This window comes from Penicillium lagena (genome assembly GCF_028827675.1).
Source record: "Penicillium lagena strain IBT 129212 chromosome Unknown utg000003l_segment0_segment0, whole genome shotgun sequence".
Taxonomy (NCBI): domain Eukaryota; kingdom Fungi; phylum Ascomycota; class Eurotiomycetes; order Eurotiales; family Aspergillaceae; genus Penicillium; species Penicillium lagena.
The window spans coordinates 1,846,405-1,865,151 of NW_026623224.1; the positions used below are offsets into that span (position 1 = coordinate 1,846,405).

At 49.6% G+C, this 18,747-nt stretch overlaps 8 protein-coding genes across 8 annotated transcripts; 5 read left to right on the forward strand and 3 right to left on the reverse strand.

Moving 5' to 3' along the window:
- Positions 1–176: 176 nt before the first annotated feature.
- Positions 177–1,253, reverse strand: N7510_005909 (2,3-butanediol dehydrogenase; the record flags this gene model as incomplete). The annotated part of the gene is made up of 1 exon (XM_056977835.1): positions 177–1,253. One exon carries the CDS (start codon positions 1,251–1,253, stop codon positions 177–179), a length of 1,077 nt encoding a protein of 358 aa, XP_056833867.1.
- A 932-nt stretch (positions 1,254–2,185) lies between these two features.
- Positions 2,186–4,456, forward strand: N7510_005910 (Zn(II)2Cys6 transcription factor; the record flags this gene model as incomplete). Its single annotated transcript, XM_056977836.1, has 1 exon — positions 2,186–4,456. The coding sequence occupies one exon, from the start codon at positions 2,186–2,188 to the stop codon at positions 4,454–4,456; it is 2,271 nt and encodes a 756-aa protein (XP_056833868.1).
- A 62-nt stretch (positions 4,457–4,518) lies between these two features.
- N7510_005911 (aldo/keto reductase) lies at positions 4,519–5,643 on the reverse strand (the record flags this gene model as incomplete). Its single annotated transcript, XM_056977837.1, has 3 exons — positions 4,519–4,888; positions 4,963–5,494; positions 5,547–5,643. 3 exons carry the CDS (start codon positions 5,641–5,643, stop codon positions 4,519–4,521), a joined length of 999 nt encoding a protein of 332 aa, XP_056833869.1.
- A 1,687-nt stretch (positions 5,644–7,330) lies between these two features.
- N7510_005912 (uncharacterized protein) lies at positions 7,331–9,228 on the forward strand (the record flags this gene model as incomplete). Its single annotated transcript, XM_056977838.1, has 11 exons — positions 7,331–7,446; positions 7,505–7,533; positions 7,581–7,649; positions 7,701–7,840; positions 7,905–7,944; positions 7,994–8,027; positions 8,091–8,142; positions 8,193–8,576; positions 8,627–8,914; positions 8,963–9,082; positions 9,133–9,228. The coding sequence occupies 11 exons, from the start codon at positions 7,331–7,333 to the stop codon at positions 9,226–9,228; spliced, it is 1,368 nt and encodes a 455-aa protein (XP_056833870.1).
- A 704-nt stretch (positions 9,229–9,932) lies between these two features.
- N7510_005913 (flavin-containing monooxygenase) lies at positions 9,933–11,534 on the reverse strand (the record flags this gene model as incomplete). The annotated part of the gene is made up of 1 exon (XM_056977839.1): positions 9,933–11,534. The coding sequence occupies one exon, from the start codon at positions 11,532–11,534 to the stop codon at positions 9,933–9,935; it is 1,602 nt and encodes a 533-aa protein (XP_056833871.1).
- Positions 11,535–11,870: 336 nt separating this feature from the next.
- N7510_005914 (uncharacterized protein) lies at positions 11,871–13,952 on the forward strand (the record flags this gene model as incomplete). The annotated part of the gene is made up of 1 exon (XM_056977840.1): positions 11,871–13,952. One exon carries the CDS (start codon positions 11,871–11,873, stop codon positions 13,950–13,952), a length of 2,082 nt encoding a protein of 693 aa, XP_056833872.1.
- A 179-nt stretch (positions 13,953–14,131) lies between these two features.
- On the forward strand, positions 14,132–14,968 carry N7510_005915 (SDR family NAD(P)-dependent oxidoreductase; the record flags this gene model as incomplete). Its single annotated transcript, XM_056977841.1, has 1 exon — positions 14,132–14,968. One exon carries the CDS (start codon positions 14,132–14,134, stop codon positions 14,966–14,968), a length of 837 nt encoding a protein of 278 aa, XP_056833873.1.
- Positions 14,969–15,776: 808 nt separating this feature from the next.
- N7510_005916 (putative amino acid permease) lies at positions 15,777–17,438 on the forward strand (the record flags this gene model as incomplete). The annotated part of the gene is made up of 1 exon (XM_056977842.1): positions 15,777–17,438. One exon carries the CDS (start codon positions 15,777–15,779, stop codon positions 17,436–17,438), a length of 1,662 nt encoding a protein of 553 aa, XP_056833874.1.
- Positions 17,439–18,747: the final 1,309 nt, after the last annotated feature.

Here is an 18,747-nt window from a genome sequence, read left to right on the forward strand (position 1 = left end):
AAACGTGGATTGAAAAGTTGGCGTCCAACACAAGAGAAGCTAAAGGGACGCCCGTCTCGGTAGGAACTTAAGAATACATCCGGTTATCTGAGCCCGGTTATATGGTCTGCAGTACAAGGGAATGATTGAACGTGGCCCCAATAACGCTCTCCTTCAGTCAGTAAGTCCAATTTTGTTCAAAGTCTTGCGAGCTCAGGATTTGCCCTCACGTCAGGTTGAATAAGAATTTTTACATGGGCCTCCTTGTTATGAATCAACTCCAAGAATCCCTTCTCCACCACCTCACTCAATGGTACAATCGACGTAATCATCTTCTCAGCTGGAACTTCCCCAGATTCAAGAGCCTTTAGCACCCCAACAAAATCTTCCATAGTATAGCAGATACCTCCAATCAATCGTTTCTCGAAACAGGCGAGATTGTTGAGATTTAGTTGTAATGGCTTTTCGTGTATTGCCACATTGAATACAGTGCCTCCTGGTCGGATGGATGCAATCGCAGTATCCAAGGTAATTTGGAGTCCAATCGCATCAAATGCCACGTCCACTCCATCCGGGTTGGCACTGTGTACAGCCGTCTGGACCGGATCTTGCTCGTTGCCCTCTGTTGGATCTACCACGATGGTCGCACCAAAGTCTTTCGCCATCCGTTTCCGCGACGGAGCCACTTCACTCACAAAGATTGACTTGGCTCCCCAGACACGAAGAAGCATCACGATCGCCAGCCCAATGGGCCCAGCTCCTAGTACCAATACCGTTTGGCCCTGCACGAAGCCAGATAGCCGAATGGAATGCCAAGCTACCGCCAGTGGCTCGAGAAGAGCGCCAACTTGAAGTGAAACTGATTCTGGTAGAGTTATGCAATTAACCTCGTTGACCACAATCTCTGACGCAAATCCGCCACCATCAGCACTCAGCCCGTAGGACGCATAGCGCTTGCAAATATTGCGCTTTCCGAGTTTGCAGGTGGTGCAAGGATCAGCTCCATGATGCCGGTCGTCAAGAGCAGGATTAACAGCCACTTTGGCACCAACTTTAACATTGGCCACGGCGGATCCGATCTCGACAACCGTGCCAGACATTTCATGGCCAAGGGTAACGGGTAGGCTCTGGCCTGTCCAGGGATTTTTATGACCCGGCTTTGGCGGGAATATCGGTCCCCCGAGGTATTCGTGGATGTCAGAGCCACAGATTCCGCAGTAGGCGATTTGGAGCCGGACTTCACGTGGACCACATGCACTGTACAGATCAGACATTATCGCAGAGAGGATTGTCGGGCTTCATACCGTGAGGGAATTTGCTCGAGCTTAACATTCCTCTGTCCGTAGTATCGCAGGGCCGCGATTGTTTGTTCCGAGGTGGAGGTCATCTTTTGGGTAATGGCGCTGTGCTGTGACATGATCACACCGAGAAACTGTCAGCGCAGTTTCCGTTGCGTGTGAGCCTTTGGGTGACCTGGCCAGGCATGAGGCTACATATGTATCCACGCTCGTACGCTTTTAAGTCCGGCAATATCATAAGGAAGGTCCGAGGGATCCATGAGATTCATAATTGATCACCTGGCCCTGGACCAGCGTACAGATGAGTGGAGCAGTCTCCGTTACTCGGTGTCATTTATTTCTATAACTATCGTTTGCTTCTATTACATGGAGGAATTACGAGGGTCTTGTTGGCGGTGGAAATCCAGAACATTTGGTCTCTCAGGCCACATGGCACGCCATGGAGTCGCTGCATCTCTTTCTCTTTCTCTTCCTTCTGCAACACTTGGCTCCGGCAATCAACTCCCCTCTCCTATCATTTTCTCTGCGTTTTAGAAGTACCAAATCGCAATATCAGGCCTTTTCATGATAGTCCTTTTGACGCCGTTCTCGGCTATTTGCGATTACCAATCATTCAATTTCCCTCGCTGTTCTGCACGTCTGGAGAAAGCGGGGAAAGGATCCTTATCCGGGGAAGAGTTCAGGGCGCCAATGGAGATTAAGCCCAACATCTCCCCCACAAGCTATGACGCGCAATACCGAGGAATCGGAGGAAAGGCGGATCTCGTCCGAGCGGGACTTGGCTGGCCGGCTATATGGCTTATAACTTCTCGTACTCGATGCGTTTTTCACCAAGATGCCTGTGAATTGAGAGATTTGATCGCACGGTCCACGAAAACCAACCCCCGAGTCACGACAATCTAAAGACCATGCCCGAGAGACAGAAACCCGCGAGAAAGCCACAACCGCGCATTCGAGCAGGCAAAGCATGTAAGCGATGTAATCAAAAGCGCATCAAATGCGATGCAATGTATCATACCCCGTGCACGAACTGCGTGCAAAACGATAACGCCGAGTGCATCCTCCGGGAATCAAGGCGAGGGACATATATCCGCAAAACATGTCGCCAGAATGCAGCCAAACGTCCCACTAGAGCAGTGAACACGGCAGGATATGCTCATGACTCGCAAGAGGGCCCAGATGCTCCCACTGAAGCAGAAACCGATGCTACGATATCGGTACACGTCCCCGACGCAATTACAACAACCATTGTTCCACCGACTCAGATTCCCGTCGGTTCTGATGACTATCAAACAGCCAACCTTAGACCCCGGGTTGGTCCGTCGGCCCCGGGTACCGTCCCTAGCAACGACAATGCCGATCCAGAAAGCGCGAAAGTAGCAGATGGTCCGCCCGCTGCATCGTCTGAGGCCGACCGGGATGTCACGCATAGTTCCACCTCGGAAGAACCAAGACCAGTCACTGACTCACCCTTCCAATCATCATCAGTCACCTCTGACAGTAATGCTTCATCGTATCGAGATATCTCTTGGTCCTCCATGTTCGATCACTTCATCAACAGCCGACAGGACCGCCGGGAGTTTGTTGACAAATGCTCCATCACCTATTTGGGAGAATCGTTCCCTCTGGCGATTGTTCTGGAAGATCTGAACGAGAATGGCCGTCCAAAGCTTCATTACCCTGGGCCACCATTTCCTGGGATGAAACAGCGACCCGATACTCTTGATCAGCTGCAGCCTTCGCACATGATGCCTGAAGACTTGGACTTCCTGCGAATGAAAGGCGTCTTCGAGTTGCCCGAGAAAGCTCACCTTGACGCTTTCTTCGCAACCTTCCTTGAACGCATTTACCCATTATATCCCCTCGTGAACCGTCAAGAGCTCATACAACAACATGCAAATGGCAACGTGCCTTTGATTCTTCTCCACTCGATCTGCTTCATTGCCGCGACATTCTGCGACCTGCCGATCTTACACCACGCCGGCTTCACGTCCCGTCGAGACGCTCGCTTTCATTACTACAAGAAGGTAAAAGTGCTGTTTGACTCTGGGTACGAGATCAACAAGATTGTCATTCTCCAGAGTGCTATCTTGATGTCTTTCTGGGGCGGTGGGCCCAACAGCTATTGGAACTTTTACTCTTGGATCAGCACTGCTGTGACCATCGCTGAGGCCGTCGGCATTCATCGATCGACTGCAATGACGAACATGGCACCTCAAGACAGAAGCCTTCTCCGCAGATTGTGGTGGATCCTGGTGGTACGTGATAGTGCTTGCAGCGCCTTGGTCGGGCGGCCATTCCGCATCGACATCGACCAGTCTGACACGGAGATGTTGACTATCGCCGACTTCGCCCACGATGCTATGGTTCCAAACTTTCTTGAAGCCTCAAGCCACCACAAATACGCTCAGTACCAGATTGAGATTGCAAAGCTGTCATTGATCCTGCGAGATATTGTAATGAGTCGATTTTATCCCGGAAGGCCTCCAGTGCCTGCAGACGAGCTCCACGCAAGGTTAAACCGATGGAGAGACGGATTACCCATCACATTGACCTGGCAAGATGAGGCAGTGGATCACTCTAATCCATTTTCGATGACTTTGTCAGTCCAATATTATCACCATCTCATCCTAATATACCTTGGCCGCCTGCCTCACAACAACCTCAACGATCACGAGAATAACGACTACACCACCACCAGCTTTGCCGCGCAGCATATCTCGACAGTGGCATGCACAGCAGTCACGAAATCCTCGATTCTGGTTATGCCTCACGAACTGTTCCATGGCATTTTTCTCGCGCAGGCCGTGTTCTACACAAACATGAAAAGCTCGAATCAACTACTGGCAAGATTGGGCCGATCTGCCTTGACTAATTGCCAAATGGCTCTTCATGCATCTTGCGAGTGTTGGGACCCCAGCCCTTGGATAATGCAGCTGTTCGATAATCTTTCGACCAGGCGATTGGAAGAGCAGTCCTCCGGTGGAGAGCAGAACAGCTACCCATTAGGGCCTATTGATATATCGGGTTTCACCGGCGGCATGGGCTCAACACCCGATGCAGGGGTGTTCAACGGTCTCCTGGGTGGAGACCCCTGGCAGAGTAACCCTATGCTTTCTTCACTATTTGATCTACCACCGGAGATGTTACTCCCCGACCAGGAGGTAATATCTCATTAACATAACTTTTAGCATTCGTAGCGTGAGGAACCATCTATTTGAAATGTATATTACAGCCAGTGCTATGTCAGCCAATTTCTATCTGCGTCTTCCCAACCAAAGTCTTGTACCGTCCACCCAAGAATCGTCTGCTTGCCGTCCATTGGCTTCCGGAGCCCGGGGATGTGATCAGCAATACGTAGTCGGCCAATAGTGGTATGGGCCTCGTTCATCTTTGTCATCTCGTCCGGAGTCAGAGTCACGAGTTTGATATTCTCCTCAACCCGGGACAATGAGCTGCTCTTGGGAATCACGCATATTCCTCGCTGCACCGCCCATGATAGCGATAAGACCCCAGTCGAACATTGATGATTAGCCGCGATTCGCTTGAATAGCGGATGCGTTAGAATCTCATTGGCGCGTGTTGCGTACTCGGCGCCGCCGCCCATCGTACTAGTGCCATCAGCGGCTGCCCACCTCTTCGTTCTGCTCTTGGTTTCGGTGAATAGAGAGGCGCGTCAACTCACCTCCAACTCATGACCTGGATTCCTTTTTCCTGGCAATACGGAACCAATTTGAGATTAGGATTAAGTGCATGCAACTCGACCTGGTTGACCACGGGAACGATAGTCGCCTCAGAAAGCAACACATCCAGCGTCTTCTGCGTAAAGTTGCTCACTCCAATAGCCCTGCACCTACCTCCGACACATTTTTCCATCATCTTCCATGTCTCTGCAAACGTAGGAGACTCATCGATTCGCAGAGCTCGTCCATCAGGTGCCGCAGCACAAGGCCAGTGCATGAGGAAGATATCGATGTAGTCCAGTCCCAGGGCATCAAGGGACTTTTGCAACGCCTCGGCTGGGTTGTGATGCCATTCACTCCAGAACTTGGTTATCACTGTCATCTCGCTGCGAGGGACGCCTGAGTTTCGTACTGCGTCTCCGACTACTGGCTCGACGAAGTAGTATTGGGCTGTGTCGATGAGACGGTAGCCGTTGTGGAGGGCGTGGATGATTGAGTCACGCAATTCTTCCTTGGATTTCTCATTGTTTGTGCCTTTTGGCGTATAAGTCTCTGAGCGAGTTCCACGGACGCGTTGTCTTCCTACCTTGCCACGTTCCCAAGCCCACCGCGGGGAGTTTCATTCCTAGGAGTGCGTCAATATTGAAAAACGATGATAAGAGGCAGACCACGTAGCATACCATTGTTAAGTTCGAACGTAGTTGTGCAAATTCTGGGATCAGATGTCATCGTGAAGAGTCCAAAAGGAAGAACAGGCAGTGGTTGTCACTGCTCTCAATTGTAGAACATCAATCCAATTATGTATCGACTGCTATGTGAAGGAGCCCCTCCCCCTTCAACCCCACCATCTCTCCAAATACCCGGCCATCACACCGCAACGCTACTCGCCAACCGCTCGAACGAGATACTCAAAACCTCAACAACATTTCCCCACGGGTCAGCCAGATACAAACACTCATTCCCGGCAATATTGGCCATAGTCCCAATTTTCTTCCCTCCAGCCTGAACCACCTTCCTCGCCAGTTCAGCTGGATCACAATCAGTGACACAGATATGAAAGAACCCCCCATGATTGTAAGCAAACTCCTTCGAAGGCAGATGCGCAGGATCAATGAATTCGAACACTTCGAAGCCGACCCCGTTTCCCGTTGCCATGTAGGCAATTTTGACTTCTTGGAGTGTGACCGGGTATATGTGGAAGATGCCCGCTCCAGGTGTCTCTGATCGTCTGATGTGCGTGATTTTACCGATTAATTGGAAGCCCATGGTCTGGGAATACCAGTCCACGACGGCTTGGATGTCTCTGACGGATAGGGCGACATGGTTGATTGGGCGAGCGTGAACTCTCTGCTGCAAATGTTAAGACGAATTGCATCAACTGTGTTTTCGCATCTCACCAGAGACTGCATGATATGAGTTTGATCGGTTTAGATTGGATTGTGGATATTGTTTATCCATGCCATCTTTTTTGTGGTTCAAATATGGTACGTCAGTCTGGCTATATGATAGAGTTCATGGCTATATCCTCCATATCACATCCTCGAAACTAGGCGAGTTATTTTTGATAATGCATCAAATACCGCCAGCGGTTAACGAAGCGATCAGTCTTTGACATTCATTTAAGCAGTCGTATCATACCACAGACATTCAAAGGAAAGCGAGTCTAGTAAAACAATTGCATTCAGACTTCTCTCATGAATGCGCGCCACCCAACACAGGGAGGAATAGGGACCAGGACGGACAAGGAAGCCGAACGACAATTAGAGATCACAAATGAGCAGAATCTTGAACTGATCACTAACGAAGAAAGAGTCACCTAATGTCGAAACGACCATTTATCAGTCATTGGCCTCACCTTAATCAATTCGACAAGGATGGGACATCCATTTTATATCCATCGAAAACGGAGCCGCCCCCTATTAGACAATTGCGCCGTACAACTTGAGTAGGGTCGACAACCAACTGTCATTGGTGCCTAGAATCATTTATTGTTGCTACAGTATTTAGGATTCCAGAGCCAATTTCCTTGTGTAAAGCATGGAGGCTGATTTCGAATGTCACTGTATCAGTCACTACTGGACCGCTCGCGGGGAAACTTGCTGCATGATATGTATCGCGCGTCGATAGCATGAATGTGAACGATCGGCCCGCACCGGCAATATGACCTCTGCTCATCATACCCGAGAAATCCACAGGATCATCTCGCTGCTCGGCCCTAGTTCAGTGGGTCATCGCCAACCCCGCCATTCGGCAATGATCCTTCGTTATGCACCGCTGATCTTGAGTTCTGGGTATATGGTTGTACAACTACTATGTCGGTCGTGTCTGTTTAAAAGCTCGGAGTGGGTACATTCGAAAAGCCCTGTACACATGATTGAGATCAGCGATATGACATCCAACACCAAGATGGAGGGTAAACTGTGGTTCAAGCGTGGCCACCCCATCCAATTTGCCATTACATGCACATGTTTAACGGCATTTGTTCTGTCAGTCTCATCAGCTAGAGCTACGGAAGACCGACTGCTAATGGGAACTTCCATACAGGTTCGGCTACGACCAAGGAGTCTTTGGAGGTATAGTTGACGCGAATGTCATTTTGTACTGTGCTGAGGAGGCCCAGGTCTCGTCACGAATCCTGATTTTCTTAAAACCTTCGGCAATCCGAGTCCAGGCTTTACAGGGATTATCGGTGGGCTACTCCTCGTGTGTCGTTTCTGATATATTTCTTACGACTCGCCAGTCTCCATATACAATATCGGATGTCTTGTTGGCTGCATCATCAACTTCTTCGTTGGGGAGACCATCGGACGGAGGAAAGCCATTCTCATGGCGATGATCCTGACCGTCATTGGGGCAATATTGCAATGCTCTGCCTTCGGGGTTCGTCATTCCACGCCACTAATGCTCCCGAAAAATGACAGGTGCTAAATTGGAGTTCCCACAGGTACCGCAACTCATGATCGGGCGGGTGATCACAGGACTGGGTTCGCTTCACTATTCACAAAGCTATTTCCGGAGATTGACAAGTTCAAGGTGTTGGTATCGACACGTCCACTGTGCCTATGTAGTAAGTCTTGCTTGAGCTTCGAAACAGCCACATTGTAATGTATTAACAGAGATGCTCATACAGCCAGGCTGAACTCTGCAAGAGCAAGTATCGAGGCCGACTCGTTACCACCGAAGTTTGTTTACTCTCCTTCGTTGTGAACCGTTCACGACTGATATGGACAAGGTCCTCTTCGTCGGACTCGGAATCACGGTCGCCTACTTCTTCGTCTTCGGCCTCAGCTTCACCTCTGGTCCGCTATCGTGGCGTCTCCCAATTGCAGCCCAGGTTATTATCGCATTCACCATTTCCATTATTATCTTCGGTGTTCCTGAAAGCCCCAGATGGCTCACCAAGAAGGGCAGGCTTGATGAAGCTACAAGCCTGCTGGCTTATGTCTTCGACATGGCAGAGGATGACCCGTATATCATTGAAGAGAGAAACGCGATGATGAATGCCGTTCGGCTGGAGGAGGAGATCCCCTTCCGTTGGTCACAGGCTCTGAAACCTGACGCTGTCAAGACCAATAAACGTATCGGTCTGGCATTTTTGGTGCTTTTCATGAATCAAGTAAAACACTTCTTTCCTTACAAGGGGTTCGGTTACTGACAGTGAATCAGTGGGCCGGCATCAACGTTATCGTCTTCTATGCACCCACAGTTCTGGAACGAAACGTCGGCCTCCACAGAACCACCGCCCTTGTAGTCGCTGGATGTGTTGAGTTCTCGTTCGTAATTGGCTCCTTGGTTCCTTCTCTTGGCCTGGATCGATTCGGCCGCAAGAAGCCAATGATGTTTGGGTCGCTGGGTATGGCCGTCTCTATGATGATGGTGGCGATCTTGCTCTCGTTCAAGGGCACCGCCATCGAACGTCCGACTGCGGAGGCGTCGATTGCTTTTCTGATTACGGTATGCGTCTTTCCTCAAGAACATGGTCCATATACTCACAAGACACAGTTCATGCTTTGTTTCGGTGCCAGTCTGAATGCCATTCCCTGGTGTTACAGTGCGGAGATTCTGCCTCTCAGAGTGCGCGGGCAGGGAACAGCACTCGCAGTGATGAATAACTGGGTATGGGTGAGTGGCCATATATTCCTGCAAAGTCTGATCATATTTAACTCTGCTAGGTGTTTACCATCGTCATGGCCACGCCAACCATGATCGAGAGGTTGCAATGGAAGACTTACTTGATCTTCATGGCTATGGTATGCCACTTCCTTTAGCATCCCGTTTGCCTTACGCTGACATTCGCATCAGAACTTTGTGTTCATCCCCCTCATATACTTCTTGTTCCCAGAAACCAAGGGTCTCTCCCTAGAACAGATCGACTTTCTCTTCATCGACCGTGAGCAAGTCTCGCTGGATTCGGTGATTACTTCGTCTGGCCTTGAGAGCTTAAACGGAGATGCGGAGAAGGCTCCAGGTGCAGTGCACATTGAGTAAATAAGTTGATTTTCAATGGCAGCGTGGGATAGTCTCGACACTGATCTGAAAGTCAGAAAATGTGTGTAAAAGACACAGTTTCGTTTGATAGCACTGGGTTGTATAGCTACATTTCGCTAGTTTCATTGGCAATAGTTTCGTTGGTAATAGTTTCGTTAGAACCAGATCCGTACCAGTAATAATATTGAGTCCAGGAGCCACTTAGCCTTGAAACAGATTCTAGCTCTGTGTAGCAGTGTTCGGTGTCTTGAAGCAGGCTTGAGAGTGCCGAAAACCATTACATGCGTACAATTTCGAGGAAGACAGAATAAAAATTGTGCCGTGCTGGTCGAAGGCACAACAATGGGCATAGACATACCCTCTTCACCTACTGATGTCTGACCGACAGGCATTTCCGTCAATCACCATCATGCAAGTGCATGTATACAAAAGGACCAACTTCAAAGGAGATTTTAACATGAAAATATTATTGTCATCTAGAGTTTCATGCTCGGAGCAAATGCTTCGACTTGTAGACTGCCCCCATAACGACACCCGCCGTCAACGCAATAGTCAAAGTCAAAGAATGAAAGGGATGCATGGGCCTCTTCCCGGTATCACCAGAGAAATCAAAATCTTCCCACTTCGGCCAGTAGAGCTGGTACCAGAACTTCCACGTATTGTCCGGGTAGTTGGTAGTGTTACGTCCATTGGTATCCAAGTTCCAGTTCGAGCAGCCACCCGACCAAACCATTGTCTTGAGCTTCTCCTGGACAGAGTTTGCGTCATACATCTCGGCAGCCTCCTTGACGTCAATCGTTTTGAAGTAACCGTTAAGAATGGGTCGGAAAATCGTTTTGATCATATACTCGACCTGCACCTCGTTCGTGTAGATCACCGAATTATGAGCCGGGAATGCATTTGGACCGAAGACGATTCCGAAATTCGGGAAACCAGTCACCATGGAGGCTTTATATGCTTGTGCGCCGCGAGTTGTCTTCCAGTGCTCATTGAGGCTGGTGTATCGTCCGTGAATTGTGATCGGGGAAAGGAATTCCTGGATTTTGAAGCCTGTGCTGAGGACGATAGCGTCAACCAGGATATCCCGCCTAGGAGTGCGAAGACCGTGCTCGAAGAACTCGACAATAGGCTCGGTTGTAAGTTCGATGTTGTCCTCGTGAAGACAGTCGAGGTAACCAGGATCGAAAATTCGGCGTTTGCAACCGAGCGGAAACTTAGGGACTAGTATGTCGTGATATTTTGCCGGGGAATGCTGTTTGATGTAGTCGACCGAGACTTGCGTAGCTTTCTCCCTCTTCACTATGTATGCGTCTGAGTCTGACATATACAGTGTGTGCAAATCGTCGGTGCTCTTCCACAGCTTGAAGCGGTATAGGCGGTTGAGCAGAGGCACGTTGCGGAAGCACCATTTCGTGAATGCGCTGAATTCACGATTACACCTTTCTGTGACCCACTGCGGAGACCTCTGGAACTGATAAACCTTTTTAGCATCATTCACAAGGTGAGGTACCAGCTGAGCTGCGGAGCATCCGTTGCCAACTACCGCGACAGTCTTGCCGCGGACATCATAGTCGTGGTTCCAGCGGGCCGAGTGCCATATCGCGCCATCGAAGAGCTCGTGGTTTGGGATGTCGCAGTCTTTGGGTGTAGAGATTGTTCCGACGCATGAAATGAGGATCTCTGCTTCTTTCCAGAAGACATGCTCACTTTTCATATCTCGAAGACACACTCGCCATAGCGAGCGTGACTGCTCCCACCGAGCCTCGACAACCTGAATGCCAGTCTGAACATGTGGCCGAATGCCGAATTTATTCACCGTCGCGTTTAGGTACTCGAGGATCTCGGGCTGTTCCGCGAAACGTTTCGACCAGTTGGGGTTCAAGTTGAATGAGAATGAATAGAGGTGAGAATCGACATCGCAGCCGACGCCGGGGTAGGTGTTGAGGAACCAAGTACCGCCGATGTCCTTTTCGCGTTCGTAGATGATGAAATTGTTGAATCTGAGGTCTTTCTTGAGGCGAGCAGCGAGGGCGATTCCTGCGATGCCGCTGCCGATGAGGATGGCCCTGGGTTCGTGGTCTGGCATGTTGGGTGCAGATTCAGCCAACGAGAGATCACTTGCGCTGAATTGGCTGGGTCTGAGAATGCAAGTTGATTTATATTTTATCTTGCACCTGACTAAAGTTCACTATTACAGACACCCGAGCTACAGCGTCCGGGCTGCTTTTTCATCATATAGCCGGCGGCTATAACCGCTCGCCCTTCACGAAGTCATATAGCAGTCACAGTATCGGCAGAGAGCACGTGAAGATTCCGAACGACAAGTTCGTGGTAGTATATGAGAGCTGTGAAGCATTGATTTTGGAATATTTCGTTGGACCAAAGTGAAAATTACATCTAACGTTGTTCCTTCTCCCGCAAGATGACGGTCATCCAAACCACCACAGACGGAACCTCCCACTCCACAACTCCCTTGTCAGACAACGATCAAGCCGTCAAAGACCTACGCAAGCTGATCATAGACTGCTGCCGCCAAAATGGTGGCGGGCACGGGGGATCAGCCATCGGGATGGTTCCTCTAGCCGTCGCCCTCTGGCGACACACAATGCGATTCAATCCATTAAATCCAAACTGGTTCAATCGTGACCGTTTCGTTCTCTCCAACGGCCACGCTGCCATTCTGCTCTACACATTGCTCCACGCCACTGGATACCCCGATATGACAATGGACGAACTGAAACTCTACGCCAGTGCGAAGGCACCCGAAAAGAATGGCCGATGGAAGGCAACCAGATGCCACGGCCATCCAGAGATTGAGGTCCCTGGAGTGGAAGTCACCACCGGCCCTCTTGGACAAGGCATCGCCAATGCAGTCGGACTCGCCATTGCGTCGAAGAACTTGGCTGTTCAGTTCAACAAACCAGGCTACGAGATTATCACCTCAAAGATCTACTGCACAACCGGAGATGGGTGTCTTCAGGAAGGGGTTGCGCAGGAGGCGATGGCTATAGCCGGGCACCTCGGTCTGAACAATCTCATTCTATGCTACGATAACAACCAAGTCACCTGTGATGGGCCTTTGTCGTGGATTGTCTCGGAGGACACGAATGCGAGAATGCGTGCACTGGGCTGGGACGTGATTGATGTCTGGGATGGGAATAACTCTGTCGATGATATTGTGTCTGCTTTGCGGCTTGCTCGGGCCAGTACGCACAAGCCTACTTTCATCAATATCCGAACGGTTATCGGGTTTGGGACCTCGACTGCGGGTACGTTCAAATCGCATCATGGGACGTACTCGGATGAGGATGCTGGGCTCTATGGAAACGAGGGCATGGCGACGCACACTCTCTCAAATCAGACCAAGCGGTTCTTCTCTGAGCTTGTTGTCTGTGGGAAAGCACTCGAAGAAAAGTGGGACAAACTCGTCAATTCCTGGACGACGATCTACCCCAATGAATCTGAACAACTACAGAAACGCATGGCTGGCCATTTTGATGTCGAGAAACTCCTCCAGGAAATGGCACCATCCTCCGAAATCCAAGCTACAAGGCAGTGGAACGGACACGTCTTTAACACTCTCATGGAGTACATCCCGCAATTGCTAGCTGGAGGCGCCGACCTCTGGAACTCCAACCAGATGGGTGATCAATCCATCCGCATCCTCGACCGTGATCATTTCGACGGTCGCGTTATCCGATATGGTATTCGCGAACACGCGATGGCAGCTATATCAAATGGTCTTGCAGCATTTAATCCCGGCACTTTCATTCCCGTAACGGCAACATTTCTCATGTTCTATCTATACGCTGCGCCTGGGGTGCGGATGGGTGCGCTGAGCGGTTTGAGAGTCATCCATGTTGCTACGCACGATTCTATCGGTGAAGGACAAAATGGCCCTACGCACCAGCCTGTCGAAATGGACTCTCTCCTGCGGGCAATGCCCAATCTGCTATACATTCGCCCTTCCGACGAAGAAGAGGTCATTGGGGCCTGGATGTCTGCCTTGGCAGCCTCGAACCAACCGAGTATCCTCTCCCTGGCAAGAGATGCGCCAAGTTTGCGCATCTCCACTACCAGTCGGAGCAAAGTGGCACTGGGCGGTTATACTGTTCTGGAGAACGAAAATGCGCAAGTCACGCTTCTCTCCTGTGGCTCTGAGCTACAATTTGCTTTTCAAGCTGCGCCGAAATTGAGTGAGCTTGGGATCCCGACTCGAGTAGTTAGTATGCCGTGCATTAGCCTGTTCGAGAAACAGCCAGATGAGTACCAGGACGCCGTTCTCTCGAACAGTCCTCATATCATCTCAGTTGAGGCCTACGTTGCGACGGTCTGGTCTCGCTTTTGCACTGCGTCCATCTCTATGGACTCATTTGGGTATTCTGGAGCTGGATCGGCTAACTTCGAGCGTTTCGGCTTTGATAGTGATAGTATTGTCCGCAAAGTGCGAGACCATGTCACGGCCGTTCATCGGCCGACGCAACGATGGATGCGATTGGGGTAGGTAATATAGGTTATCTCTGTTACTTTTCCGAATTGTATATAAATTTCAGCAGCTCATTTCCTAGGTGCTTCTCATGGTATACGGTAGTCAAAAGGTTATATGAACCTGCACCATACCCCTTGTTCATCATATACCCGTACTCCAATCCTCTCCACATCTGAACTACTACTTAGGTCAGCATGAACCTCTACCTAGAGACTCAGCCCACAAGTCAGAACATAATGAGAAACCTCCTCCAAAACAAGGTCATTGCTATAACAGGCAGCTCCTCCGGCATCGGCCGCGCGATAGCAACCCGCTGCGCCCAGCAAGGCGCCTCAATGGTCCTCCACCATCTCGGCACCCCGCGAACAGAACAAGACGCACTCTCACTCTACGATGAGCTCCCAGGCTCACCAACACTCGACAAAAAACCAACATCCCACATTATCGTCGGCGGCGATCTGACAGAGAAAGATACACCGCGCAAAATAATCGAGAAGACTATCTCCGCATTTGGCCGCATCGATGTCCTCGTCAATAACGCGGGCATCTGCAAGTTCACCCCGGCGCACGCAGTCACCAGATCCCTGCTCGACGGCCACATGGACGTTAACTACACCTCTGCCTATCTCTTGACACAAGCCGCATCGGAGCAAATGGCAGCACAAGGGAATGGCGGGAGCGTCGTATCCATATCCTCGATTACAGCGGTGTTGGGCTCCTCAAATCTAACGCACTATGCGCCGACGAAAGCTGCGCTCCTTGCTATGTCGAAGTCGTTCGCTGTTGAGTACGGTGCTCATGATATTCGGTATAATTGCGTTCTTCCGGGGACCGTCATGACGAGTATGAATGAGAGGGATTTGGCTGAGAATGGGAAGAGACAGATCATGGAGGGCCGGATTCCACTGCGACGCTTGGGGGTCCCGGGTGATATGGCGGGGATCGTGATGTTCTTTGCGAGTGATCTTTCTGCGTACGTTTCCGGGCAGGAGATTTTGGTTGATGGGGGTGCTTCAATTAATTATCAATGACGGTTGGGAGGAGGTTAGTACCGTGACAATTGGATGCCATTGTGGCCACTCTACTTGATGAAAAATGTCAAATGGCTTAATCTCACCGAGGGTCTAATTCTCCAGGACGAATGGCAATACGAATGGGAAATTGACCACCTTCTGGAAGTTAGTCAGTCGTGCTTACTTTACACGAAGGAATCTACTCCCGTCTGCGAGGGCTCCGCCCCATGCTATAGACGATGAGAGTGCGGATTGAGATCCTAGTGTGATCCAGGACTTTCTACTGGCATTCAAGCGGACTGCAATTTGAAGTAATTGAGATTGGCAGCCGCAAGACAGCAGATTTTTGTAGTTAGACCTTTAAATATGGTATCCATAACTATATCTTCTCATTCAATTGTGGGCTATAACAGAGACAAGGGCCCTTATGCTAAATATTGTTACTAGGTTCGGGTATTGAGCGAGGGCAGGGTGACGGTAAAGGCGTTTGTCTGGGCGCTGGTGACTGCGGGCCCCGATCGATGGGACGATGAGGCGCATGGATTGGGCGGAAGGGGCCCATGGAGGAGGTAGCTTGGAGAGGATACCTGTGTTGGGATCTGTGTAGGGCGGGAGGGAATTAATGTTGCCGTCTGACAGTCTGAAGTTCGCCGGCTTAGCCGAAATAAGCTTTAAGGGTCCCATGGTTGCCCTCAATGCCTAGAACATTTTTGGTGACGTATTGAACGGCAAAGGGGCAGAACGCCAATTTGAACTATCTCCGCTCGGCCCGTAGCCGACTTCTTTGGCCGTGGTCGACCTGTTTCATTCGGCAATTTCGACAACCATGTCGTCTCAAACAGGTTCAGAAATCCCTCTCACGGCAGCAGCTGTTTCTCCGGCACTTGATGATGAAACTTCTCCGGTGCTTGATAATGGAATGGGTGATATTGCGCACAACTTCAGCGAAAGACATGCCCTGAAGCAAGGTCTTCACCAACGGCACATTCAGATGATCGGTTTGGCCGGCACAGTCGGCTCGGGGCTATTCCTCAACTCTGGCCAAGCGCTCGCAATGGGAGGGCCTCTAGGTGCCTTCCTTGGGTACTCTATTATCGGCCTCACTGTTTCTAGTGTCATCCTCGTTGTTGGAGAGATGGGCGCTTTAGTGCCTCTTAGTGGAGGCCTCGTTCGGTATTCAGAATTCTTCTTCGACCCTGCCATGTCCTTCGCGAACGGATGGAATCAAGTATACTCATACTTGGTGACTATCCCTGCCGAGATCGTGGCGGCTTCGATCTTAATTCAATTCTGGATCACTGTCAGCAGCGCAATATGGATCACTGTTTTCAGCATACTGATACTCGTCACTGCGCTGGTTTTCATCAGAGTTTTTGGGGAGATTGAGTTCGTATTTGCGATCCTGAAGATCTTACTGATTCTTGGGATAAATATTATGGCACTTGTGATTACGTGCGGTGGAGGACCAAGTGGCGAATCGATTGGATTCAAATACTGGGGAAATCCAGGACCCTTTGTTCAATACCTTGGTATCAAGGGTGCTTTGGGTCGATTCCTCGGTTTCTGGTCAACTCTGAACAATGCAGTGTTTGCATACACTGGAGCTCAAAATATTACCCTTGTTGGAGCTGAGACAAGATCTCCAAGACACGCCATCCCAAAGGCAACAAAGCGCATCTTGGTCCGCATCTTGCTCTTCTATGTCCTGTCCATATTTATGATTGGATTGGTAATTCCTTCTAATGACCCCAATCTCCTTCATTTAACTGGCACAGCTTCCGAATCCCCATTTGTTATAGCCGCTCGTCGGGCAGGGATACAGGATATACCCTCGATTATAAATGCCGCTATACTCACTTCGGCCTGGTCAGCTGGCAATTCATTTATCCTTTTCGGCTCCCGAATTCTCTTTGGCATGGCAATGCAAGGACATGCTCCTGCGGTCTTCGCTCGGCTGAACCGATTCAAGGTGCCTTACGTGGCCGTCAGCCTCTTCGGGGTCTTTATGTCCTTGGGGTATATGGTCGTCTCTAATTCAGCAAACATAGTCTTCAGCTGGTTGCAGGCCGTTGTGGCGATCTCTACTTTGGTGGACTGGGGAATTATCTGTGTCGTATATCTCCGATTCTACTACGGTTGCAAGAAGCAGGGGATCGACCGCCACAGAGAACTTCCGTGGGCTGCCCCTTTTCAACCTTATTCGACCTGGGCTTCGCTTGTGCTGATCCTTCTTTTACTTTTAACTGGGGGTTTCAGCACATTTATTCACAGCCACTGGAATACTGAAACATTTATCTCGTCCTACATCAACATTCCAATCATCCTGGCTCTATACTTTGGCTACAAATGGTGGAAGAAAACACGTATCATCGCTTTGGTGAACATTCCGATTATCGGCTTGATGCAGTTCTACCTCAGCGAAGAAAACGTCGAGCCTGAACCACCACGCAAAAAGGGACTTGCTAAACTCAACATTCTCTGGTCATAAGTCCACCGGCTGCAACTATGGGCTGCCAGAGCTTGAAACGGCAAGAACTTTTTGCTAGGGACATTCTTACAGTTCCACGGAGATTTGCAGCTCCTTAAAATAATTCACTAGCGAAACCACTCGACACGATGCAACTCAGTGGGGATTATTTATAGAGAAACCAAATATAGATTATTGCGCTTGAAATTAGGGTTCGAGAAACAACTTGTAGGTGTACGAAAGGGGACCTTTTTCGACTCGACTGTAGCTGAGAGGCAGGGGACGGGAGACCTTTTCAATTCTGAAGAGTATCGTGCAACTTATTATTCTTTCCATGGAGCCGACCACATTCAAACCCTCCAGTCCAATGACATTATAGTTTCACGGAATGGTTTTGAAGTGGCACTTCCATATTGTGATAAAACAGTGATGTGTCTTTTAGCGCATAAGGCTTGCCGCCCATTTCTAGTCGTAAGGAAATGGTTAGACGTAAGTATTTAAAATAAATGTGGTTAAGATATAGAGTTGTAACTTGTCACGTTTGATCTGGTTGAATTCTGACTTGATTGTTTGCCTATTAAGCGTTTCGATGAATGTTGATCATGCATAATCATTTTTCTCTAGCAATTGGATTTCCATCTGCCCCCACGTCAGCCCGCCTGATAGTAGTTTTTAGCTCAAGAACATGACTCAGTTCATATTATTTCTTTTAGGATTGGATCACCCCCTGAGGTTACATTTCTGCTCCAGCGGCGACTTCTCAATTCAGGGTCCACTCCTGGTGGGGGCTGGCTTATGGTTTAAATCACAGGGTGCCATGGAATTCCCTTGAGCCTTGATTATTCCCCAATCTGGACTGGCTCCTCTCTTCGTCGTAGCGTAACATATCATCATTTCTTTTTTTAACCTCCTTAATAGCCATGGTCGTGTAAATTTATTAGAATCCTTAATAAAAAGAATGCACTCTCTAGATACCTGGCGCGTAGTCAGGGCGAATAATTGCAAGATTCACTTACCAGACCTCAGGGGCGACCCTCTCCACCAAACACCTCGTTGGTACCATCCAGGTGCTTACCATTCGACCACCAGGTGATCTGCACGTATTTATACTTCGTAACGACTCGTGTGCAGGAACTCTAAATTTCTGCGCCACCTTCGCGATTTTGGACTTAGTACATGCATGGTACGCGCAAGGCCTCTTGGATAGTATCCCTCATTTCGTCAGATGTTTTAGGCATCGTGGTAGTTGGGAATTGACTATAGAAGAGACGTGGTCGATAAAAGATTTCGTTACTTCGTATAGCAATCACTACCATCCAGACCCACAACC